At 65.2% G+C, this 17066-nt stretch overlaps 1 protein-coding gene across 1 annotated transcript in view; it reads left to right on the top strand.

Annotated features, from left to right (window-relative positions):
- The window catches only part of COL1A1 (collagen type I alpha 1 chain), a 15731-nt gene extending 647 nt beyond the window's left edge, over nt 1–15084 (top strand). The window contains exons 2-51 of the mRNA XM_026041364.1: nt 933–1127; nt 1274–1308; nt 1424–1459; nt 1569–1661; nt 1749–1817; nt 2021–2065; nt 2380–2433; nt 2703–2756; nt 2936–2989; nt 3275–3328; nt 3583–3636; nt 3737–3781; nt 4115–4168; nt 4298–4342; nt 4612–4665; nt 5145–5243; nt 5331–5375; nt 5465–5563; nt 5931–5984; nt 6088–6195; nt 6628–6681; nt 6941–7039; nt 7297–7350; nt 7447–7545; nt 7816–7869; nt 8341–8394; nt 8486–8539; nt 8641–8694; nt 9110–9154; nt 9239–9337; nt 9606–9713; nt 9966–10073; nt 10187–10240; nt 10322–10375; nt 10561–10668; nt 10745–10798; nt 11217–11270; nt 11503–11664; nt 11767–11874; nt 12054–12161; nt 12359–12412; nt 12512–12619; nt 12887–12940; nt 13066–13173; nt 13370–13423; nt 13513–13620; nt 13703–13985; nt 14072–14262; nt 14420–14662; nt 14749–15084. Coding sequence (XP_025897149.1) covers nt 933–1127; nt 1274–1308; nt 1424–1459; nt 1569–1661; nt 1749–1817; nt 2021–2065; nt 2380–2433; nt 2703–2756; nt 2936–2989; nt 3275–3328; nt 3583–3636; nt 3737–3781; nt 4115–4168; nt 4298–4342; nt 4612–4665; nt 5145–5243; nt 5331–5375; nt 5465–5563; nt 5931–5984; nt 6088–6195; nt 6628–6681; nt 6941–7039; nt 7297–7350; nt 7447–7545; nt 7816–7869; nt 8341–8394; nt 8486–8539; nt 8641–8694; nt 9110–9154; nt 9239–9337; nt 9606–9713; nt 9966–10073; nt 10187–10240; nt 10322–10375; nt 10561–10668; nt 10745–10798; nt 11217–11270; nt 11503–11664; nt 11767–11874; nt 12054–12161; nt 12359–12412; nt 12512–12619; nt 12887–12940; nt 13066–13173; nt 13370–13423; nt 13513–13620; nt 13703–13985; nt 14072–14262; nt 14420–14662; nt 14749–14895 — 4280 coding nt within the window. The 3' untranslated portion in view covers nt 14896–15084. The remainder of the gene's footprint in view (nt 1–932; nt 1128–1273; nt 1309–1423; nt 1460–1568; nt 1662–1748; nt 1818–2020; nt 2066–2379; nt 2434–2702; nt 2757–2935; nt 2990–3274; nt 3329–3582; nt 3637–3736; nt 3782–4114; nt 4169–4297; nt 4343–4611; nt 4666–5144; nt 5244–5330; nt 5376–5464; nt 5564–5930; nt 5985–6087; nt 6196–6627; nt 6682–6940; nt 7040–7296; nt 7351–7446; nt 7546–7815; nt 7870–8340; nt 8395–8485; nt 8540–8640; nt 8695–9109; nt 9155–9238; nt 9338–9605; nt 9714–9965; nt 10074–10186; nt 10241–10321; nt 10376–10560; nt 10669–10744; nt 10799–11216; nt 11271–11502; nt 11665–11766; nt 11875–12053; nt 12162–12358; nt 12413–12511; nt 12620–12886; nt 12941–13065; nt 13174–13369; nt 13424–13512; nt 13621–13702; nt 13986–14071; nt 14263–14419; nt 14663–14748) is intronic.
- The last annotated feature ends 1982 nt before the right edge of the window (nt 15085–17066 follow it).

The following is a 17066-nucleotide window of genomic DNA, read 5'->3' as shown; positions in this document are numbered from 1 at the left end:
TGAAAAAAAAAAAAAAAAAAAAGCCGTGGATGATTCATAAGGAAAATGTTTTAGCAGCCCGTAAAGCTGGGGCTGTCTAGACGTTGCACGGCCCCCCTCCACCAGGGGATGCAGCCCCCGGGGGTGCCGGGCCGGGGGGCACAGCCGCCCCGCCGGGACCCCCGCGGTCCCTGGGGCCCTGCAGCCTGCAGCGCTCTCCCCATTTGGTCATTTTTGGGATTTTTTGAATTTTTTTTTGGAGTTTCCCAGCGAAGCAGAGCAGGGCAAGGGCGGGCGGGATGGGGCTGGCTTGCGCCCCCCCCTGCTCGCTCGGGGCCAGCCCATGGCCCTGGCGCCCTGCCCTGCGCTCCCGCTTCCCCCGCCTGCCTCCAGCCGCTTCCCTGGCCGGGCGGCACGGCTGATCCGGATCCGGACCGATCCAGTCCCAGCTCCGGATCCGCCTGGATCCCATTTCAACCCAAGCCACGGAGCCAGCCCGCCTGGCCCCCGCTCCCCCTCATCCTCACTCGCTGCTCATCCAGCCCCACTTACCCCATTCCCATTCCCTGCATCCACCGCGGATCCCTGCATCCCTCCCTAGCAGCGGCTCCGGGCCTCCCCGCCGAGCCCCCGGCCCCGCACGGGGGGCTATTTGCCTTGGCCGCGGCTCCCGCGGGCCGGCGCTGCGGTCGGACGTAAGCCCTGGCTGGAGGTTTTGTTTAAATTCCAAAGTAAGTGGGAAGAGTTTATTGCGGCGCTGCTTTTCCTGTGTCACCGCGACGGGCTGATGAGAACCAGATGAAGGGAGAAAAGCTCCAGGAGAGGGGGGAAAAGAGGAGGGGAGAGCAGGGGGGAGCGGAGAGCAGAAAGGACGCGTCGGAATCGCCAGGCGCCCCGGCGGGAGCGTAAATCTCAGCATCTCACTCGGCTCCCGCTTTCCCCCCRCCTCCCAGTCCAAACCGGGAGCTGCGTACAGGATGGACTAATGTACAATGACAAGGACGTGTGGAAACCCGAGCCCTGCCAGATCTGCGTGTGCGACAGCGGCAACATCCTGTGCGACGAGGTGATCTGCGAGGACACCTCCGACTGCCCCAACGCCGAGATCCCCTTCGGAGAATGCTGCCCCATCTGCCCCGAAAGCCACGGTACCTCCCGCCCGCGGGGACCCTGCGCCCGCCGCCTCGTCCCCCCGCTCCGCATCCGGCACGGGGACATCCCGGCGCGGCGGGACGGGATGGGGACAGCGAGCAGGGGGGCTCTCCCCCGTCTGACCCTTCTCCTTTCTCCCCAGCCTCCCCTTCCTACCCGGACACCGCGGGAGTAGAGGTGAGCCCCCGCAGCGCTGCCCCGCGCCAAGCTCTCGCCTCGAGGGTTATTTCCTTATTTTTCCTTATTTTCTCCGCCCGTTTCTCACCACCTGCCTCTCCTCTCTCCCCGCCAGGGTCCTAAGGGAGACACCGGCCCCAGAGGAGACAGGGTGCGTATCCCGGTGCTGCTCYGGCACGCACCCGCCGCGCGGCTCCGGGGCCCATCCGGGCTGCCCCACGGAGCATCCTGGAGCATCCTAATCCCTGCTCTCTCCACAGGGACTCCCCGGCCCCCCTGGCAGAGATGGCATCCCCGGACAGCCCGGCCTCCCGGGACCCCCCGGCCCTCCTGGCCCCCCCGGCCTCGGCGGGGTGAGTTGGGGACCTGCGTAGGGGACACGGGGGTCCCCTGCTGCGCCCCGCTGCCCTCCCCGCTCACGCACCAATCCCTTCCCGCAGAACTTCGCTCCTCAAATGTCCTACGGATACGACGAGAAAGCCGGCGGCATGCCYGTGCCCGGACCCATGGTGAGCAGCCCCCAGGGCCCCCCGCTTTCCCAAGGAGCATCCCGGGGGCAGCCGGCACGCTGCTGCCGGCAGGGAGGAGGTGGGAATGTTGTAAAAGGAGGGGAGAAGCGGCGGCGCGGGAGCCGTTCCCGGGCTGCCGAGCGGGAGCGGGGTGGGATGTCGTGGGAAGAGCGGCGCTCACGCTCCCTTTGCTCCCTTCCTAGGGTCCAGCTGGTCCCCGCGGTCTCCCCGGCCCTCCTGGCGCTCCCGTGAGTATCTGTCGTCTCCGGTGCGGATCCGGACCCCTGCCCTCCACCTGCAGCCCCGCGGGTCCAGCCCTGAGAGCCCCTTGGGCTCCGCGCTGGGAGAAACCCCCCATGGAGGGGCAGGGACGGGGCGGGAGGGCGCCAGGCCAGGCGGTGGCTCCCACCCTTTCCTGGCGCTGGGGACAGGTGACAGCACCCACCTGGCACAGCGTCCACTCCGCCCCACCTGGGGACCACCGTCACCTGGGGGGCAACGTCCCCAGACCGTGCTGCTCGCTTTCTAACCAGTTTTTCCCCTTTTTTTCTCCTCTTTGTAGGGCCCTCAAGGTTTCCAAGGTCCCCCTGGTGAGCCTGGAGAGCCTGGTGCTTCTGTAAGTCCTGCTGATCTTCTCCTTCTTCCTCATATCCTGTCAGTCTGGGATGGATTACGGAGTTTTCCCAGGCCAAGCCTTGGCTTCGCTCTTGCCATTCCCTCCTTCACCGCTTGAGGGMTTCTCCAGCTGGAGCTGTCTCGGCTCCGGGCCAGGAGCGGTGGGAATGGCACTGCCTGGGCCTGGGAACACCCAGCCTGCTGGGAGGGTGGTGGGGAAGCCTTGCTCAGGGGCCAAGTCCTCACCCTGATCGCCCCTATCTCTTCTAGGGTCCCATGGGTCCCCGTGGTCCAGCTGGCCCCCCTGGCAAGAATGGAGATGATGTGAGTAGCTGCTGCAAGATCCCATGTCCTGCGGGGACGATAGGATCTYCTCTCACTGGTTTTGGGGCCTCAAGTCCCTAGCAGTGCTGGGCCAGTGGATTCAAGGTCTTCAGGCGAGCAGGGGCACGTGGTTCAGGATCAACCTCCAACGAATTGTCCTTCTCCTTGCCTTCTCTTAGGGTGAAGCTGGAAAGCCCGGCCGTCCCGGTGAGCGCGGACCTCCTGGACCCCAGGTAAGATGTCTCCAGGGTCTACCATGCTCGGGAGATGGTGGCTTCCTCCTCCATGGGYATCTGTGAGCAGGTCACGGCCACTGTGTTGGTCCCTGCTGGCAGAAAACGTCCTGTTGATCCATGCATGGTCTGGCTGGGCCTGGCGTGGCTGATGGCAAAGCCTGGGAGCAAGGATGTGCCCAGGAGCTGCTCTCTGGGAGGTGGGAACAAGCGGGCAGAGGACAGCAACCCTTGCATGGGCCTCTCCATGGGCCTCTCGGGTCACTCTCTGTCTTTATCTCCTAGGGTGCACGTGGTCTCCCCGGAACTGCTGGCCTGCCAGGCATGAAGGGTCACAGAGTGAGTTGGTCCTTGGTTACTGTTAAGATCTAGAAGTTCTTGAAGGCCTCAGGTGGCTTCYAACCCGCCCAACTCCATCAGGAGCCTGTGGGCATGTGGGGCAGGGGAGCATCATGGGCTGCAAGAGCACCCAGTTGTCCTCCGCGCCCTTCACGGCGCAAGGGGCTGGAACCCCTCTTAGACCCAAATGCTGACCCTGACCAAGGCAGCGAGATCTTCTCCTGACCCTCACTCTTCTCTCTCCTACACTCCAGGGTTTCAGTGGTCTGGATGGTGCCAAGGGCGAACCTGGTCCAGCTGGCCCCAAGGTGAGGAACTGCCCCTACAAGGGCGTTTTGCCCTCTCTCCAAACTTCTCTCTCCTTCATTTCCTTTGGAAATCACTGATTTTTTTYGCCCTTGTCCCTAGGGTGAGCCTGGTAGCCCTGGTGAGAACGGCGCTCCCGGACAAATGGTGAGTGGAGGTCTCTTCTTCCCAGCCAACCTCAAAGCGAGAGCAAGAAAAGCTTGAAGGGAGAAATCCAGCCCTGATGAGCAAAGGGACCTGTGTGGTGGGCGAGAAGGTGGCAGGGGAATAGCTTGTCCTCTAGACCTGCTTCTCCAGCGATGCCCCGGGACAATCCTTGAAGATTGTCCAAATCTTTGGATTGTCCAATCTTTGGAGATTTGGGGCAGGGAGGCAGGTCCATCGAGACGTCCACGCAGGGCGGGCAGGGGCGGAAGGGCTGGGAGAAGGCCTGTGACGAAGGAAGCCCTCCTGATGACACGTGTCTGCTCTCCTCCGCAGGGTCCTCGTGGTCTTCCCGGTGAGAGAGGCCGCCCTGGTCCCTCTGGCCCTGCTGTGAGTATCCCTCGTGCACCCCGAGCATCCCTCCATGGGCTGCCCGGCCTTGGCAAGCAGGGCTTGCTCAGGAGCCACGGCTGGTGCCACCACGGCTGACGGGAGCCTCCTCTCCCTCCTTGCCTACAGGGTGCTCGCGGTAACGACGGTGCCACCGGCGCTGCTGGTCCCCCGGTAGGTAACACTGCTCTCCTGGAGCAACTGGCCTTAGCCGGAGCCTCATTGGCTTCCCTGGAGGGGCCTCGCTCACTCCTGCATGGGAGAGCCCCTTCCAACTCRTCTTTGTTGGCCAACTCCAAAGCACAGCTCAGCTCCATGACCACAGCTTGGAAATCCTGGCTGGAGGCCAGGGCTCTGCTGCCCAGAAAACCCGCCAGCTCCAGATGTGCACTGGAATTGCTTCTCTGACACATGCCCCCTCTCTCTCCCTCTCTCTGCTACAGGGTCCAACTGGCCCAGCTGGTCCCCCTGGCTTCCCCGGTGCTGCTGGTGCGAAGGTAGGGAGCTGCTTGACCCTCTTCTCTTAGGTGGGACCTCTAGATCTCGAGGGCTTGGCAGAGAGGCCGAAAAGCTGGTGGAAGCAGGGAGAAGGGAGGAGAAAGGATTGAGTGTCAAATGGGTTTCCCATGTGGCCTGAAAACTTAGAGAGCAGAGCTGAACCTTGCCCAGACTGTTACGGGTCCATCCGTGCTTGGTGCCAGGCGCGTCTGCAGCCAAAGTGGCTGCACTTCTCATCTGCAGTGGAGGTGAAGGACTTTCCAGCTCGATCTCTGAGCGGTTTATGGGGCTCAGATGTCTCTCCAGGCCATAGGGCTCTGTGGAAAACCAGGCTACAAAAGAACATGGAATTCATCCCTTTTCCCATAGCCAAGCTCCACTGGGAAGAGAGGTGGAGGTCCTGAAAGGCCAGGAATGTAAGGAAGTCTCACAGTAGCACACGTGCTCATGGCTTCTTCTTCCTCCTCTTCCTCTCCAGGGTGAAACTGGTCCCCAGGGCGCTCGGGGTAGCGAAGGCCCTCAAGGTGCACGTGGTGAGCCTGGTCCTCCTGGCCCTGCTGGTGCTGCTGGTCCTGCTGTAAGTGGCATCCAACGGCTCGTTCCCATTGATGTTGCATCCCGATAGCCCTGGGATAACCTCCGTCTTCGTTTTCCTCCTCTTCAGGGCAACCCTGGTGCTGATGGTCAACCTGGTGCCAAAGGCGCAACTGTGAGTATCCATCTCCATGCCGTCTTTGCTCACGGCTGTTAGGACCCAAGTCCGTGCAGCTCCCTCACCATCTCTTCTACCCTTTTTAGGGTGCTCCTGGCATTGCTGGTGCTCCTGGCTTCCCCGGTGCTCGTGGTCCCTCTGGACCTCAGGGTCCCAGCGGTGCCCCTGGTCCCAAGGGTAACAGCGTAAGTGTCGTTGTCCTTCTCCACCTTGCTTCGGAGGGGCCTCCTTCCCCTTGCGAGGCCGGGCAGGGATGCTGAGCACTGAGCCCTGATTCCTGCTCTGTGGCTGCTGCGGCCGCTTCCCAAGCAGGAGCCTCCCGCCCTCTCTCYGGCTTTGAGCCCCTTCCTCCGCCCCAGTTGCCCTACCTGGAGATGTTTCCCTCTGGCAACTCCATCATCTCCAGCCCTGGGTGCTGGGGGGACTGAAGGCTCCTTGGGAGATGTTGAACATCTCCCCTTGTGAGGACCCCAACAGGATGAGGCTCATGGCTCTCTCTACTTACGAACCTGGCATTAAAAAGCTCTTCTTCTTTTCTCCTTCCACGTCCAGGGTGAACCYGGTGCTCCAGGCAACAAAGGAGACACTGGTGCAAAAGGCGAGCCCGTAAGTGACCCCTTCACAGCCCCCCTGGCTCCTGCTGGCAGATTAGAGCCCAGCCTCGTGCCACACGCCCTGCGGACCCTCACACCTCTGCCCCCTTCTCCAGGGCCCTGCTGGTGTCCAAGGTCCCCCTGGTCCAGCTGGTGAAGAAGGCAAGAGAGGAGCCCGTGGTGAGCCCGGCCCCGCTGGGCTGCCCGGCCCCGCTGGTGAACGTGTAAGTAGGAGCTCTCCCCAGTCCGTCCCATTCCCATCCCTCTTCCTCCATGATCCAGTTTGCCTCCTGTCCCCAGAGCTCTTGCCCAGGGGCTCCATCTCCTGGGCGCTCCGGGCTTCTGCTGTCAGAGAGCTAGACACCTCCTAAACCAAGCATCGGGATGGTGAAATTCCCACCTGGAATTCCCATCTCTTCCAGCACCCTCATTCCACATCTCATGGAGATCCCTGTGCTTGAGATCTCCACTGGAGCATCTCACAAGCACTGAGGGCTGTTCCTGAAGTCCTCATYGGAGCAGCTTTCCCCGGAACTCCCAAGTCCTCTGAAGCTGCCCCCTTCCCTGGAGTTCATTCCCATTTCCAGCAGCCCGAGGGTCCCCGGCCACCCCACGTGCCCTTCACGCCACACTGACCGCTCTTGTGTCCTTCGCAGGGTGCTCCTGGCAGCCGTGGCTTCCCTGGTGCTGATGGCATCGCTGGTCCCAAGGTAGGTACCAAAACCCAACCTGTATGGAAAAGATGTGTCCTGAATGGGGCGGTGGGGACGCGATGGCTTTGTCATCTTGCCCCCCGCCCTGCTCCAGGCCACTCGATCCCGAGGCTGGTTCTCCACCCTTGCTTCCTCCCTTGCCGTGGCTCCCATCCCTGGTTCTCCACCCTTGCTTCCTCCCTTGCCGTGGCTCCCATCCCTTGCTCCATACCCCCCACCTGGAGTAAGCCGTGTCTGCTCTGCCGTCCCTCCCTAGGGTCCCCCTGGTGAGCGCGGCTCCCCCGGCGCCGTTGGTCCCAAAGGATCTCCCGGTGAAGCTGGACGCCCTGGGGAACCTGGTCTCCCTGGTGCCAAGGTGAGCGCGCGGAGGGCCGCGGGGCTCGGGCGAGGGCCGCCCGGAGCGCTTGGCAGGCCGGCAGCACCAAGCCACGTCGACACGGCCGTGGCCGCTGCTGGCCCTGCCCCAGGCGCAGCAGGGAAGCTCCAGAGCTCTTTCCATGGAGCAAGCCATGTCCAGGGGTGCTAAATCACTCGAGTTCTGCAGGGAGCAGCCTGCTCCTTGTTGCCCGCAGAGGCAGCCTGATGCCCTAACCCATATTTGCTGTCTTCTAGGGTCTGACTGGAAGCCCTGGAAGCCCCGGTCCTGATGGCAAGACCGGTCCCCCTGTAAGTGACACCAGGATGATGCCCCTTCTCCTTCCTCCCCACCGTGGTGTCTCACCATGGGCTTGGCTAACGGGGCTCCTGCTTCCCTCACGATAGGGCCCCGCTGGTCAAGACGGCCGCCCCGGACCCCCAGGCCCACCCGGAGCCAGAGGCCAAGCTGGTGTCATGGGTTTCCCTGGACCCAAGGGCGCTGCAGTGAGTATCAGCAGGAGCCACATCCCGCGGTGACAAGGGACGATGCTGCCCAAGGCCACCTTGGGGCTTGCTCGTCCTCAAAGGATGAGCTGGACCACTCCTGGGATGCAGAGGGGCGCACTGGCTCCCTCGGGATGGGCACCGCGGGAAGGGGTGGCTCAGGGGACGTGTTCCCAGGGAGGGCAATGGGGAGCCACGTCCTGCTGAGGGGGACGAAGGCTGGAGGAGTCACGGTCCCGCTTTGGTCTCATTCTGCTCGCCTGTTTTTAGGGTGAACCCGGCAAACCTGGTGAGAGAGGAGCTCCCGGTCCCCCTGGTGCTGTTGTAAGTATTCGCCTGTCCCCAAGGCTCCAAGGTACCCCGTTCCAAAGTACCCCGTTCCAACGTACCCCTCTCCAACGTACCCCGCTCCAACATACTCCACCCTGGGCCCAGCCCCAAGCTGGGCTTTGCCAGGGAGCCCTAGGTCTGGCAGAGCGAGGTCCTAGGAAGGCTCCATGGAAAAAAAAGGGCCAGAAGAGCAGCTTGCAGCGGCTCTGAGTCAGGTGTGGCACTGCCAGAGGCTCTGGAGCAGGGACAAAAAGCTCTGCAAGGAGGTGACACGTCCCCGAGTGGCTCGGGGATTCACCAAGCTCCATCCTCCTGCATCCTTAGGGATAGCTTTCCGTGATCCCATGGGTTCATGGCTTGGGGGCCCCTCCAGAAGCTGCTGGAGGTCTGCCCACCTTAGACCCTTCCCCAAGCTCCCCCGTGAGCAAGCCCTGCTCTGAGCACCCCTCTCCTCCTCTTCCTCAGGGTGCTGCTGGCAAAGATGGTGAAGCTGGTGCCCAAGGTCCCCCCGGCCCTACCGTGAGTATGAACAAGCCCTTCCCGACGCGGAGCTGAGCGGGGTCCCTGGGGACCAGCACGAGGAGCCAACCGCCCGCCCTCGTCTTTGCAGGGTCCCGCTGGAGAAAGGGGTGAACAAGGTCCCGCTGGCGCTCCCGGCTTCCAGGTGAGCAACAGCCCCCCGTGCCCGCGCCACGGCAGGGTGCTCGCTCCAGCTCTTGCCACCTGCCTTCACAACCTCTCTGCTCTCCTCCTCTTCCTCCGCAGGGTCTGCCCGGCCCCGCTGGCCCCCCTGGCGAGGCTGGCAAGCCCGGCGAGCAGGTGAGTAGGGGGCATCGCCTGGGGGCTGTCCCGCCTCGCTCCCCGTCCTTGTCCCCTTGATGGGGACACCAGGTTGCCCCCGGGCACCCTGCCTGGTCCACCCGAGCCAGGGAAACCCTGGCTGCGTTCCCGGGGGAGAGCAGCCTCCAAGCGCGCCGGCCTTGCTGGGAGGCAGCACGGAGCGGCCTCCACCTCCCTTTGGGCTCCCCRTGGGATCCCGTCTCCTCCCGGGGGTCCCCATGGGATCCCATCTCCTCCCATCGCTCCGGGAGGCTGCGGAGGCCCTGGCCTTCCCTAAGGATACCCCGGAGCTCCAGGATGGGCTGGGGTGGCAGGAGAGTGGTGGGCGCTGCGCTCACTGGGCGCTCACCTCCGCGCCGCGCTGACGCCGAAATCCCTCTGCTTCCCCGCGCAGGGTGTCCCCGGAGACGCCGGCGCTCCCGGTCCCGCCGGTGCCAGAGTAAGTCCCGTCTCAGCTTGCCGTCGTTCCGAGCTGCCCTCCGCGCCRCCGCCTCCGTAACCGGCTCTTCCCTCCCTTCCGCAGGGCGAGAGGGGCTTCCCCGGCGAACGCGGCGTCCAAGGTCCCCCYGGTCCCCAGGGTCCCCGCGGTGCTAATGGTGCTCCCGGTAACGACGGTGCTAAGGTAGGTGCGAGCTGCCCTCTCCACCCCAGTGGGAGCCGGTGTAGGGACCATCCTGGGGGTTGTCCCCAGCTGGTGGCTCCTCCAGAGCAGCCCAAAAGGGGGGTCATGGGCTCCTCTGTGCCCCACTCTTGCTGGGAGCTGGTGACACGGGACTTGCAGGGCCACCTGCAAGGGGCCCTGCTGGCGGAGGCTTTTCCTGCAGTTTGCTCTGGATTTTAGGCCTTGCTCGGGTCTCTCACTAACGCGGGATTGTTCTCTCTCTTCCCAGGGTGATGCTGGTGCTCCTGGTGCTCCTGGAAACCAAGGGCCGCCCGGTCTGCAGGGAATGCCCGGAGAACGCGGTGCTGCCGGCCTGCCAGGCGCCAAGGGTGACAGAGTAGGTGTCCCCGCGGGTCCCCCTCCCCGTGCCGCATCCTCCTGCTCCTCTCTCCATCCTCGGCGGCTGGACGCCTTGTCCCACTCRTGTCCTTGCACAATCCCAGCCCTCGGAGGCCGGGAGCCAGCCTGGGGCTTTCCTCCGGAGACGGAGAGAGATTCCTGCCTCTCCCGGCTGGAAGCGGCAGGGGCCGGAGCGCCGCAGGGAGGATGATGATGAGCTCTAAGCCACCGTGGCCTTCCTCTCCCACAGGGCGATCCCGGTCCCAAAGGTGCTGACGGTGCTCCCGGCAAAGACGGTCTCCGYGGTCTCACCGGTCCCATCGGCCCCCCCGGCCCAGCTGGTGCTCCTGGTGACAAGGTGAGGTGGCACCGGGCAGGGACGCCGCGCAGCGGAGGCTCCTTCCAACCCGCCACGTCTCCGTGCCTCCTTTCCAGAGCTTTTAACCCATTTTCCCTTCTCCCCATCGCCAGGGTGAAGCTGGTCCCCCCGGCCCTGCTGGTCCCACCGGTGCCCGTGGTGCTCCCGTAAGTGTCTGGCCACCCGTGTCCCCCCGGCGCAGCCCGTTCCCAGCCGGCTCTCATCCCGGCTCTTGCCTTCTCTCCTAGGGAGACCGCGGCGAGCCCGGCCCCCCTGGTCCTGCTGGATTTGCTGGCCCTCCCGTAAGTCACCCCAGGCGCGGGTAGCCGCCCGCTTCCCACTCCGGCTCCGTGGGAGAGGGGGACGGTCCTACCCGGGAGCTGACGGGATGGGATCCCCCATCGGAGAGGGGGACGGCGCTACCCGGCAGCCGGCGGGATGCGCTCCCGTGGGATGCGGCCGGCCTCACCTCGCTCCGCTCTCGCAGGGCGCTGACGGCCAGCCTGGTGCTAAAGGCGAAACTGGYGACGCCGGAGCCAAGGGTGACGCGGGTCCCCCCGGCCCCGCTGGCCCCACTGGTGCTCCTGGCCCTGCCGTAAGTAGCGCCCCGACCCCCAGCGCCCCCCGGGCCACGTTGCGGCCTCGGCGCTCACCCCGCTCCCGCTCCACAGGGTGCTGTTGGTGCTCCCGGTCCCAAAGGTGCTCGTGGCAGCGCTGGACCCCCTGTAAGTACCGCACGGGGCTCGGGGGATGGCGGCGGGGGGCACCGCGGAGGGGGATGCTGGAAGCTCCGGAGCGGACAGCCAGATTCCCGGTGGGATTTGGCCCTGGAGGACGCTGCATTCCCAGTGTGGCCTGCAGCCATTTCATGCCGGGGGAGGCAGAGCTGTCCCCAAGGGGGACAGTTGGCCCCGATGCCCCCAAGTTAGCAGTAATTCCCCCTGGACCGATGGCTCCCTGCAGGTCCCAGGGGCGAGCGAGACTCGGCGGCATCACCCGTGGCACCCTGTGCTCGAGGGGCGCATTGCACCCAGGCGAGCCCTGCGCCCAAGGGGGCCGCCTTGGCACACAGCACCGGCGCATCCCCGCGGGCGCCCGCACCCGCTCCCGAGCACGGCCTCACACCGCTTCCCTCCCTTCTAGGGTGCTACTGGCTTCCCTGGTGCTGCTGGAAGAGTCGGTCCCCCCGGCCCCTCGGTGAGTGCCCCCGGGGCTGGGCGCGCGCGGGGCGGCCGGGCGACGCTCCGACGACACTCCCTGCGCCCAGGGCTGCGCTCCAGGCGCCGAGGAGCCGGGCGCAGCGCCAGGCGCTCCCGGCCCTGTCCCACTTGGCAGCGGGACTCACCTGGATTCCCTTCACGCGGCGGGGGCCGCCGAGCGCGGCCCTGGCCTCGCGCCCGGCCACTGAGCCGCTCTCCCCCCGTCCCAGGGCAACATCGGCCTCCCCGGCCCCCCCGGCCCCAGCGGCAAGGAAGGCGGCAAGGGACCCCGCGGTGAGACCGGCCCCGCTGGGCGCCCCGGCGAGCCGGGCCCCGCCGGCCCCCCCGGCCCCCCCGGCGAGAAGGGCTCTCCTGGCGCCGACGGTCCCATCGTAAGTGCGGCCGTGCCTGGCGCGGCGCCGTGGCGTCTCCACGCTGGGGACGGGGCCGCGGCGGCGCCAGCAGGACCCTGAGCCGCGTGTCCCCCTCCGCAGGGCGCTCCCGGCACTCCCGGGCCCCAAGGTATCGCCGGCCAGCGCGGCGTCGTCGGCCTGCCCGGCCAGCGCGGCGAGCGCGGCTTYCCCGGCCTGCCCGGCCCGTCGGTGAGTGACGCGGCGCCGCACGCGGCACCGGGGCGTCCCGGGTGCCGCCGGGACCCCCGCGGGGCGCAGCCTGCAGCCTTCCGGCTCGCTCAACGACGGCTCCAGCTCCTCGGTCCCGGCGGGAGCGTCTTCCCGCTGGGATTCTGCTCCAACGCTGCGCCTTCCTCTCCGCTCCRCAGGGCGAACCCGGCAAGCAAGGTCCCTCTGGCTCCCCCGGCGAGCGCGGTCCTCCCGGCCCCATGGGCCCCCCTGGGCTCGCTGGCCCCCCTGGTGAAGCTGGACGCGAGGTGAGCAGCGGTGGCACACAGGGGACSGTCCCCTTYCCCCCAGGGACAYGGGGGGCTCGGGCTTGGCGGCGCCAGAACGGTCCTGCTGAGCACGTGCAAACTCGTGGCATCCATGAGCATCGAGGAGGGACGGAGCCTGTCAGGGTGCCTTCGTTAGCGCTCGCCCGCCCTAACGAGGGCTCTTTGCTCCTCCGCAGGGTGCTCCTGGTGCCGAAGGTGCCCCGGGGCGCGACGGTGCTGCCGGTCCCAAGGTGAGCGCCCTCGGACGGGCCGGCGCGATGGGGATGGCGGGGCTGAGAGCGGCTGCACGCCGACACCTCTCTGCTTCCTCCTCCTCCTCCTCCTCGTAGGGTGACCGTGGTGAGACCGGCCCTGCTGGCCCCCCTGGTGCTCCTGGTGCCCCCGGCGCCCCCGGCCCCGTTGGTCCTGCTGGCAAGAACGGAGACCGCGGTGAGACYGTAAGTGACGCTCTGCCCGCTCGCCCCAGCCCTGCCCCGGCTGCAGGGGGGCATTTGCCCYCCCCGCCCCGCCGCAGGGGCCCAGGAGTCCTGGCCGCCGGCCTGGATCCAAGCCCGGCCCTGGGTCCGGCTCTCGCCGCTGGAGGGAGCTTCCCCTCCGGGCGCTGCCGASGGGACCCGGGCGTCCTGGGGACCCGAGTGTCCCCACCGCTGCAAAGGAGGCGCCCGCGGGTGCTCTGACCCGTGCCCTTTGTCCCCCTGCTCTAGGGCCCTGCTGGTCCCGCTGGCCCCCCTGGTCCTGCTGGTGCTCGCGGTCCTGCTGTAAGTCCGACTTCTGCGTCCCCAAACGGTGACAACCCCGCGGGCACCCGGGCAGCGCCCGGCCCGGCGCAGCCCCGCGGTGCCCAGCACCTCACCTCTTCCTCCTCCTCCTCCTCCTCCTGCAGGGCCCACAAGGTCCCCGCGGTGACAAAGGCGAAACTGGTGAACAAGGTGACAGAGGCATGAAGGGTCACAGAGGCTTCTCCGGTCTCCAGGGTCCCCCCGGTCCTCCCGTAAGTCCCTCTGCCTCCTGCGCAGGGTGGCCCGCTTGCAGCATCACCCCAAAGAGCTCGGGGTGGGGACAACATCTGGGTCCCCAGGGTGCTCGTGCTGCCAAGGCCACCCGTGGGGACACAGCTGCCACTGCAGCAGCCCCGCGCGGGCCGCGGTGAACGCGGTGCCAATGGGCTCTCTCTTTGCTCCGCACAGGGACAACCCGGTGAACAAGGACCTTCTGGTGCTTCTGGTCCCGCCGGTCCCCGAGTGAGTAACGCCCCCGTGGCAGGCGCCCGGGCCCCCCCGTGCCGGCGGGGTCCCCTGGGCGCTCAGCCCTTCCTCTCGTCCCCACGCAGGGTCCCCCCGGCTCCGCCGGCGCCGCCGGCAAGGACGGTCTCAACGGGCTCCCCGGCCCCATCGGCCCGCCCGGTCCCCGCGGCCGCACCGGTGACGTCGGCCCCGTCGTACGTAGCAGCCCCGCTCGCCCGCTGCCCGGTCCCCGCGGAGCCTCCGCGCCTCATCTCGCTCTTCTCCATCCCACCCCAGGGTCCCCCGGGGCCTCCCGGCCCCCCAGGTCCTCCCGGTCCCCCCAGCGGCGGCTTCGACTTCAGCTTCCTGCCCCAGCCGCCCCAAGAGAAGGCGCACGACGGCGGGCGCTACTACCGCGCCGACGACGCCAACGTGATGCGCGACCGCGACCTGGAGGTGGACACCACCCTCAAGAGCCTGAGCCAGCAGATCGAGAACATCCGCAGCCCCGAGGGCACCCGCAAGAACCCTGCGCGCACCTGCCGCGACCTCAAGATGTGCCACGGCGACTGGAAGAGCGGTCCGTGGGGTGCCCTCGGTGCCCGTCACCGGCCCGGGCCACCGCCACCGGCTCCCGGTGCTGACGGCCCTTTCTGTGCCCCGCAGGCGAGTACTGGATTGACCCCAACCAAGGCTGCAACCTGGACGCCATCAAGGTCTTCTGCAACATGGAGACGGGAGAGACCTGTGTCTACCCAACCCAGGCCACCATCGCCCAGAAGAACTGGTACGTCAGCAAGAACCCCAAGGAGAAGAAGCACGTCTGGTTCGGCGAAACGATGAGCGACGGCTTCCAGGTGAGCGCGGGGCCGCATTGGTGGCCATGGCCATGCTGGTGGCGGCGGCGATGATGGTCCGTGGTGGCCATGGGGGTGACGATGAGGGTCCTGTGATGATGATGGTTGCGGTGGCAATGAGCAAGCAGCGCCTGAGCCAACTCCTCCTCCCTCGCAGTTCGAATACGGCGGCGAGGGCTCCAACCCGGCCGACGTGGCCATCCAGCTGACCTTCCTGCGCCTGATGTCCACCGAGGCGTCGCAGAACGTCACCTACCACTGCAAGAACAGCGTCGCCTACATGGACCGCGACAGCGGCAACCTCAAGAAGGCCCTGCTGCTGCAGGGCTCCAACGAGATCGAGATCCGCGCCGAGGGCAACAGCCGCTTCACCTACGGCGTCACCGAGGACGGCTGCACGGTGAGTGGCGGTGGCATCACGGGGGACATCGGACGGGGGGTCCCCGTGACAGTCCCGAGCGTGACTGTCCCCTTCCCCCCTGGCAGAGTCACACGGGAGCCTGGGGCAAGACAGTCATCGAGTACAAGACGACAAAGACCTCTCGCCTGCCCATCATCGACGTGGCCCCCATGGACGTTGGCGCTCCGGACCAGGAATTCGGCATCGACATCGGCCCCGTCTGCTTCTTGTAAACCGGAAACCCCACGCGTACAGGAGAGAGTAAATAATAATAATAAAAAAAAAAAAAAAAGAAAAAAAACATAAAAAAAACAGCCAAAAAAGGAGAAAATTTCACATAGACTTGAATTTGTGTCGTTTTCTATCCAGCGTCGCTCAAACTATTTTCATTTCCATAAAAAACAAAAAAAATCCTAAAAAAGCATTAAACCAAAAAAAAATAAAAAATAAAAAATAAATGACTTTTCAAACCAAATAACCAGGAAGTGGGTTCGCTTGCTTGCCCTTCTCCTCTCTTCCTTCACCTCCTCCTCCTCCTCTTCCTCGGTGCCGGTCCATCTCTGGCCCYGCACCGAGCGTCTCTGGCCCTCGATCCCGGTGCATCCGCAGGGAGGGACCCGCCGGTGCCGCCTGCCCCCGGCCCCCCCAAACTAACCCACCTGCTCCGCCAGGCTCTCCGCTACGTGCACTTCTCTGTTTTTACCTTTAAAAACATATATATATGATACAGACCACTGAAAGGAAGATGTTTAACTCGTAACTTGCTTTCTCCCCYTCCTCTTTTTTTTTTTCCCCTGTTTTGTTTGTTCAGGCAGCMAAAAAAATAACTCAGAGCCCAACCAAACCCCGGGGACCCGCGAGCCCGGATGCGGCGCCGAGCGCTCCCCACAAAGACGAGCCCCGGGGCCCCCCCGAGGCAAAAAACCCCGGCAGCCAAATCCCTGGAGCAGAGAAAACCGGACCGTTCAGTGTAAATTCTCCTTTTTCTGGAAGGCTACCTCACAGCTGTGGTTTTTTTTTTTTTCCTTTTTTCTGTTTTTTTTGCCTTTTTTTTTTTTTTTTTTTTTTTTGCCTCCAAGTAGTTTTAGGTTCGTCTGGGGTTTTTCAGCCGTGCCGGGACTTTCCTGCCAGATTCACAGCAAAGGTGCTAAGTTTTGTCTCTTTTTTCCCTCTCCTTTCTGTTGCTATGTTGATTTTCCTCCCCTCCACTCTGTTCAAGGTCCACCTGGAATCACAGGAATTCCTTTTWTTCTCTCTCCTTTTTTTACACCCCAAATTCTCATCCTTTTTAATTTCCCCCCCTCTGCTTCGGTTTTATTTCGGTCTCACCGCGCAGCCTCAGCCCCGGGACCGCTTGGTGCTACAGACACAGGAACCGTCTGAAAAGACGCGCGTCTTGGGTTGAATTCTGTTATTTTTTTCCCTTTTATTTTATTTCCCCCCCCCCTCTTTGCTGCCCAGGTCGACTTGTGAATTTTCCAAAGGTGCTATTTTCCCCCTACACACACGCATCCTAAAAGCGAGGCGCGGAGCCAAAGCACAAGGCAGAGCCCCAAAAACAAAGCCTCGGCAGGGGTCGAAAAGCAGGCGACGCAGCCCAGGTTAAGCAGGTGCCTCTCCTCTCTGTCTCCCCTTCCTCCCCGCATCCCTCTTCTTCCTCGCCGCTCCTCCGCCGCTCTCCCCTCCTGCCGCCCCGGCTCCTTCCTCCCGCCCTTCCTCTTCCTCGCTCTTCCCGCGCTCCCTCGCCGCGGGGGGAGCCGGSTGGGGGGGACCCGAACCCACCCCGTTTGCGAGCCCATCTCCCGGCCAAGCGGACGGGCCCGGGCGTCCGAGGAGTCTGTACCTAGTTTGTATATGTATAAAATAATTTGAGGTGTTTTTAATTATTTTGACTGCTGAAATAAAGCATGTGAAATGATCCAACAAACCTGCGCGCCTCTGCCCTCGTCTCTGCGTCCCGGGCGGTGGTGGCGGCGGGTCCGGGGTTGGGGGGGGTCCTGGGTGGGCTCCGGTGCCGCCGGTGTCGCCGCCGCTTCTGCTCCGCTCCGGCGCTCGCCCCGTCCCCGCCCTCGGCGCCCGCCCCCCGGCTGCCCGGCCCCTTCCCCAGCCCGCCCCGTGGCCGGGGGTCGGCCCCGCTGCCCAGCCCGCCCCCCCCAGGGCCTGGCCGGGGGGCGCCTATGGGGCAGAGCTGTGGGGCGCTATGGGGACGTGGCGGGCGCTGTCCCCAAGGAGCGGCAGGGCGAGGGGCAACAGCTGGAGGGGCTGCAGGGAACATCTGGGGAGCTGCAGCGAGATGGTGCGTGGCAGGGCTTGGGGTCCCACTGTACCCCCACATCCAACCGGGGACCCCAGCGAGCTGGTATGGGGCAGGTCGGGGTGCCCAGGGTGCCCCCCACCCATCTAG

Source organism: Nothoprocta perdicaria, unplaced genomic scaffold (assembly GCF_003342845.1).
Source record: "Nothoprocta perdicaria isolate Ctin4 unplaced genomic scaffold, notPer1 scaffold_283, whole genome shotgun sequence".
In the NCBI taxonomy this organism is placed as follows: domain Eukaryota; kingdom Metazoa; phylum Chordata; class Aves; order Tinamiformes; family Tinamidae; genus Nothoprocta; species Nothoprocta perdicaria.
This window is presented reverse-complemented; position numbering and strand designations above follow the sequence as displayed.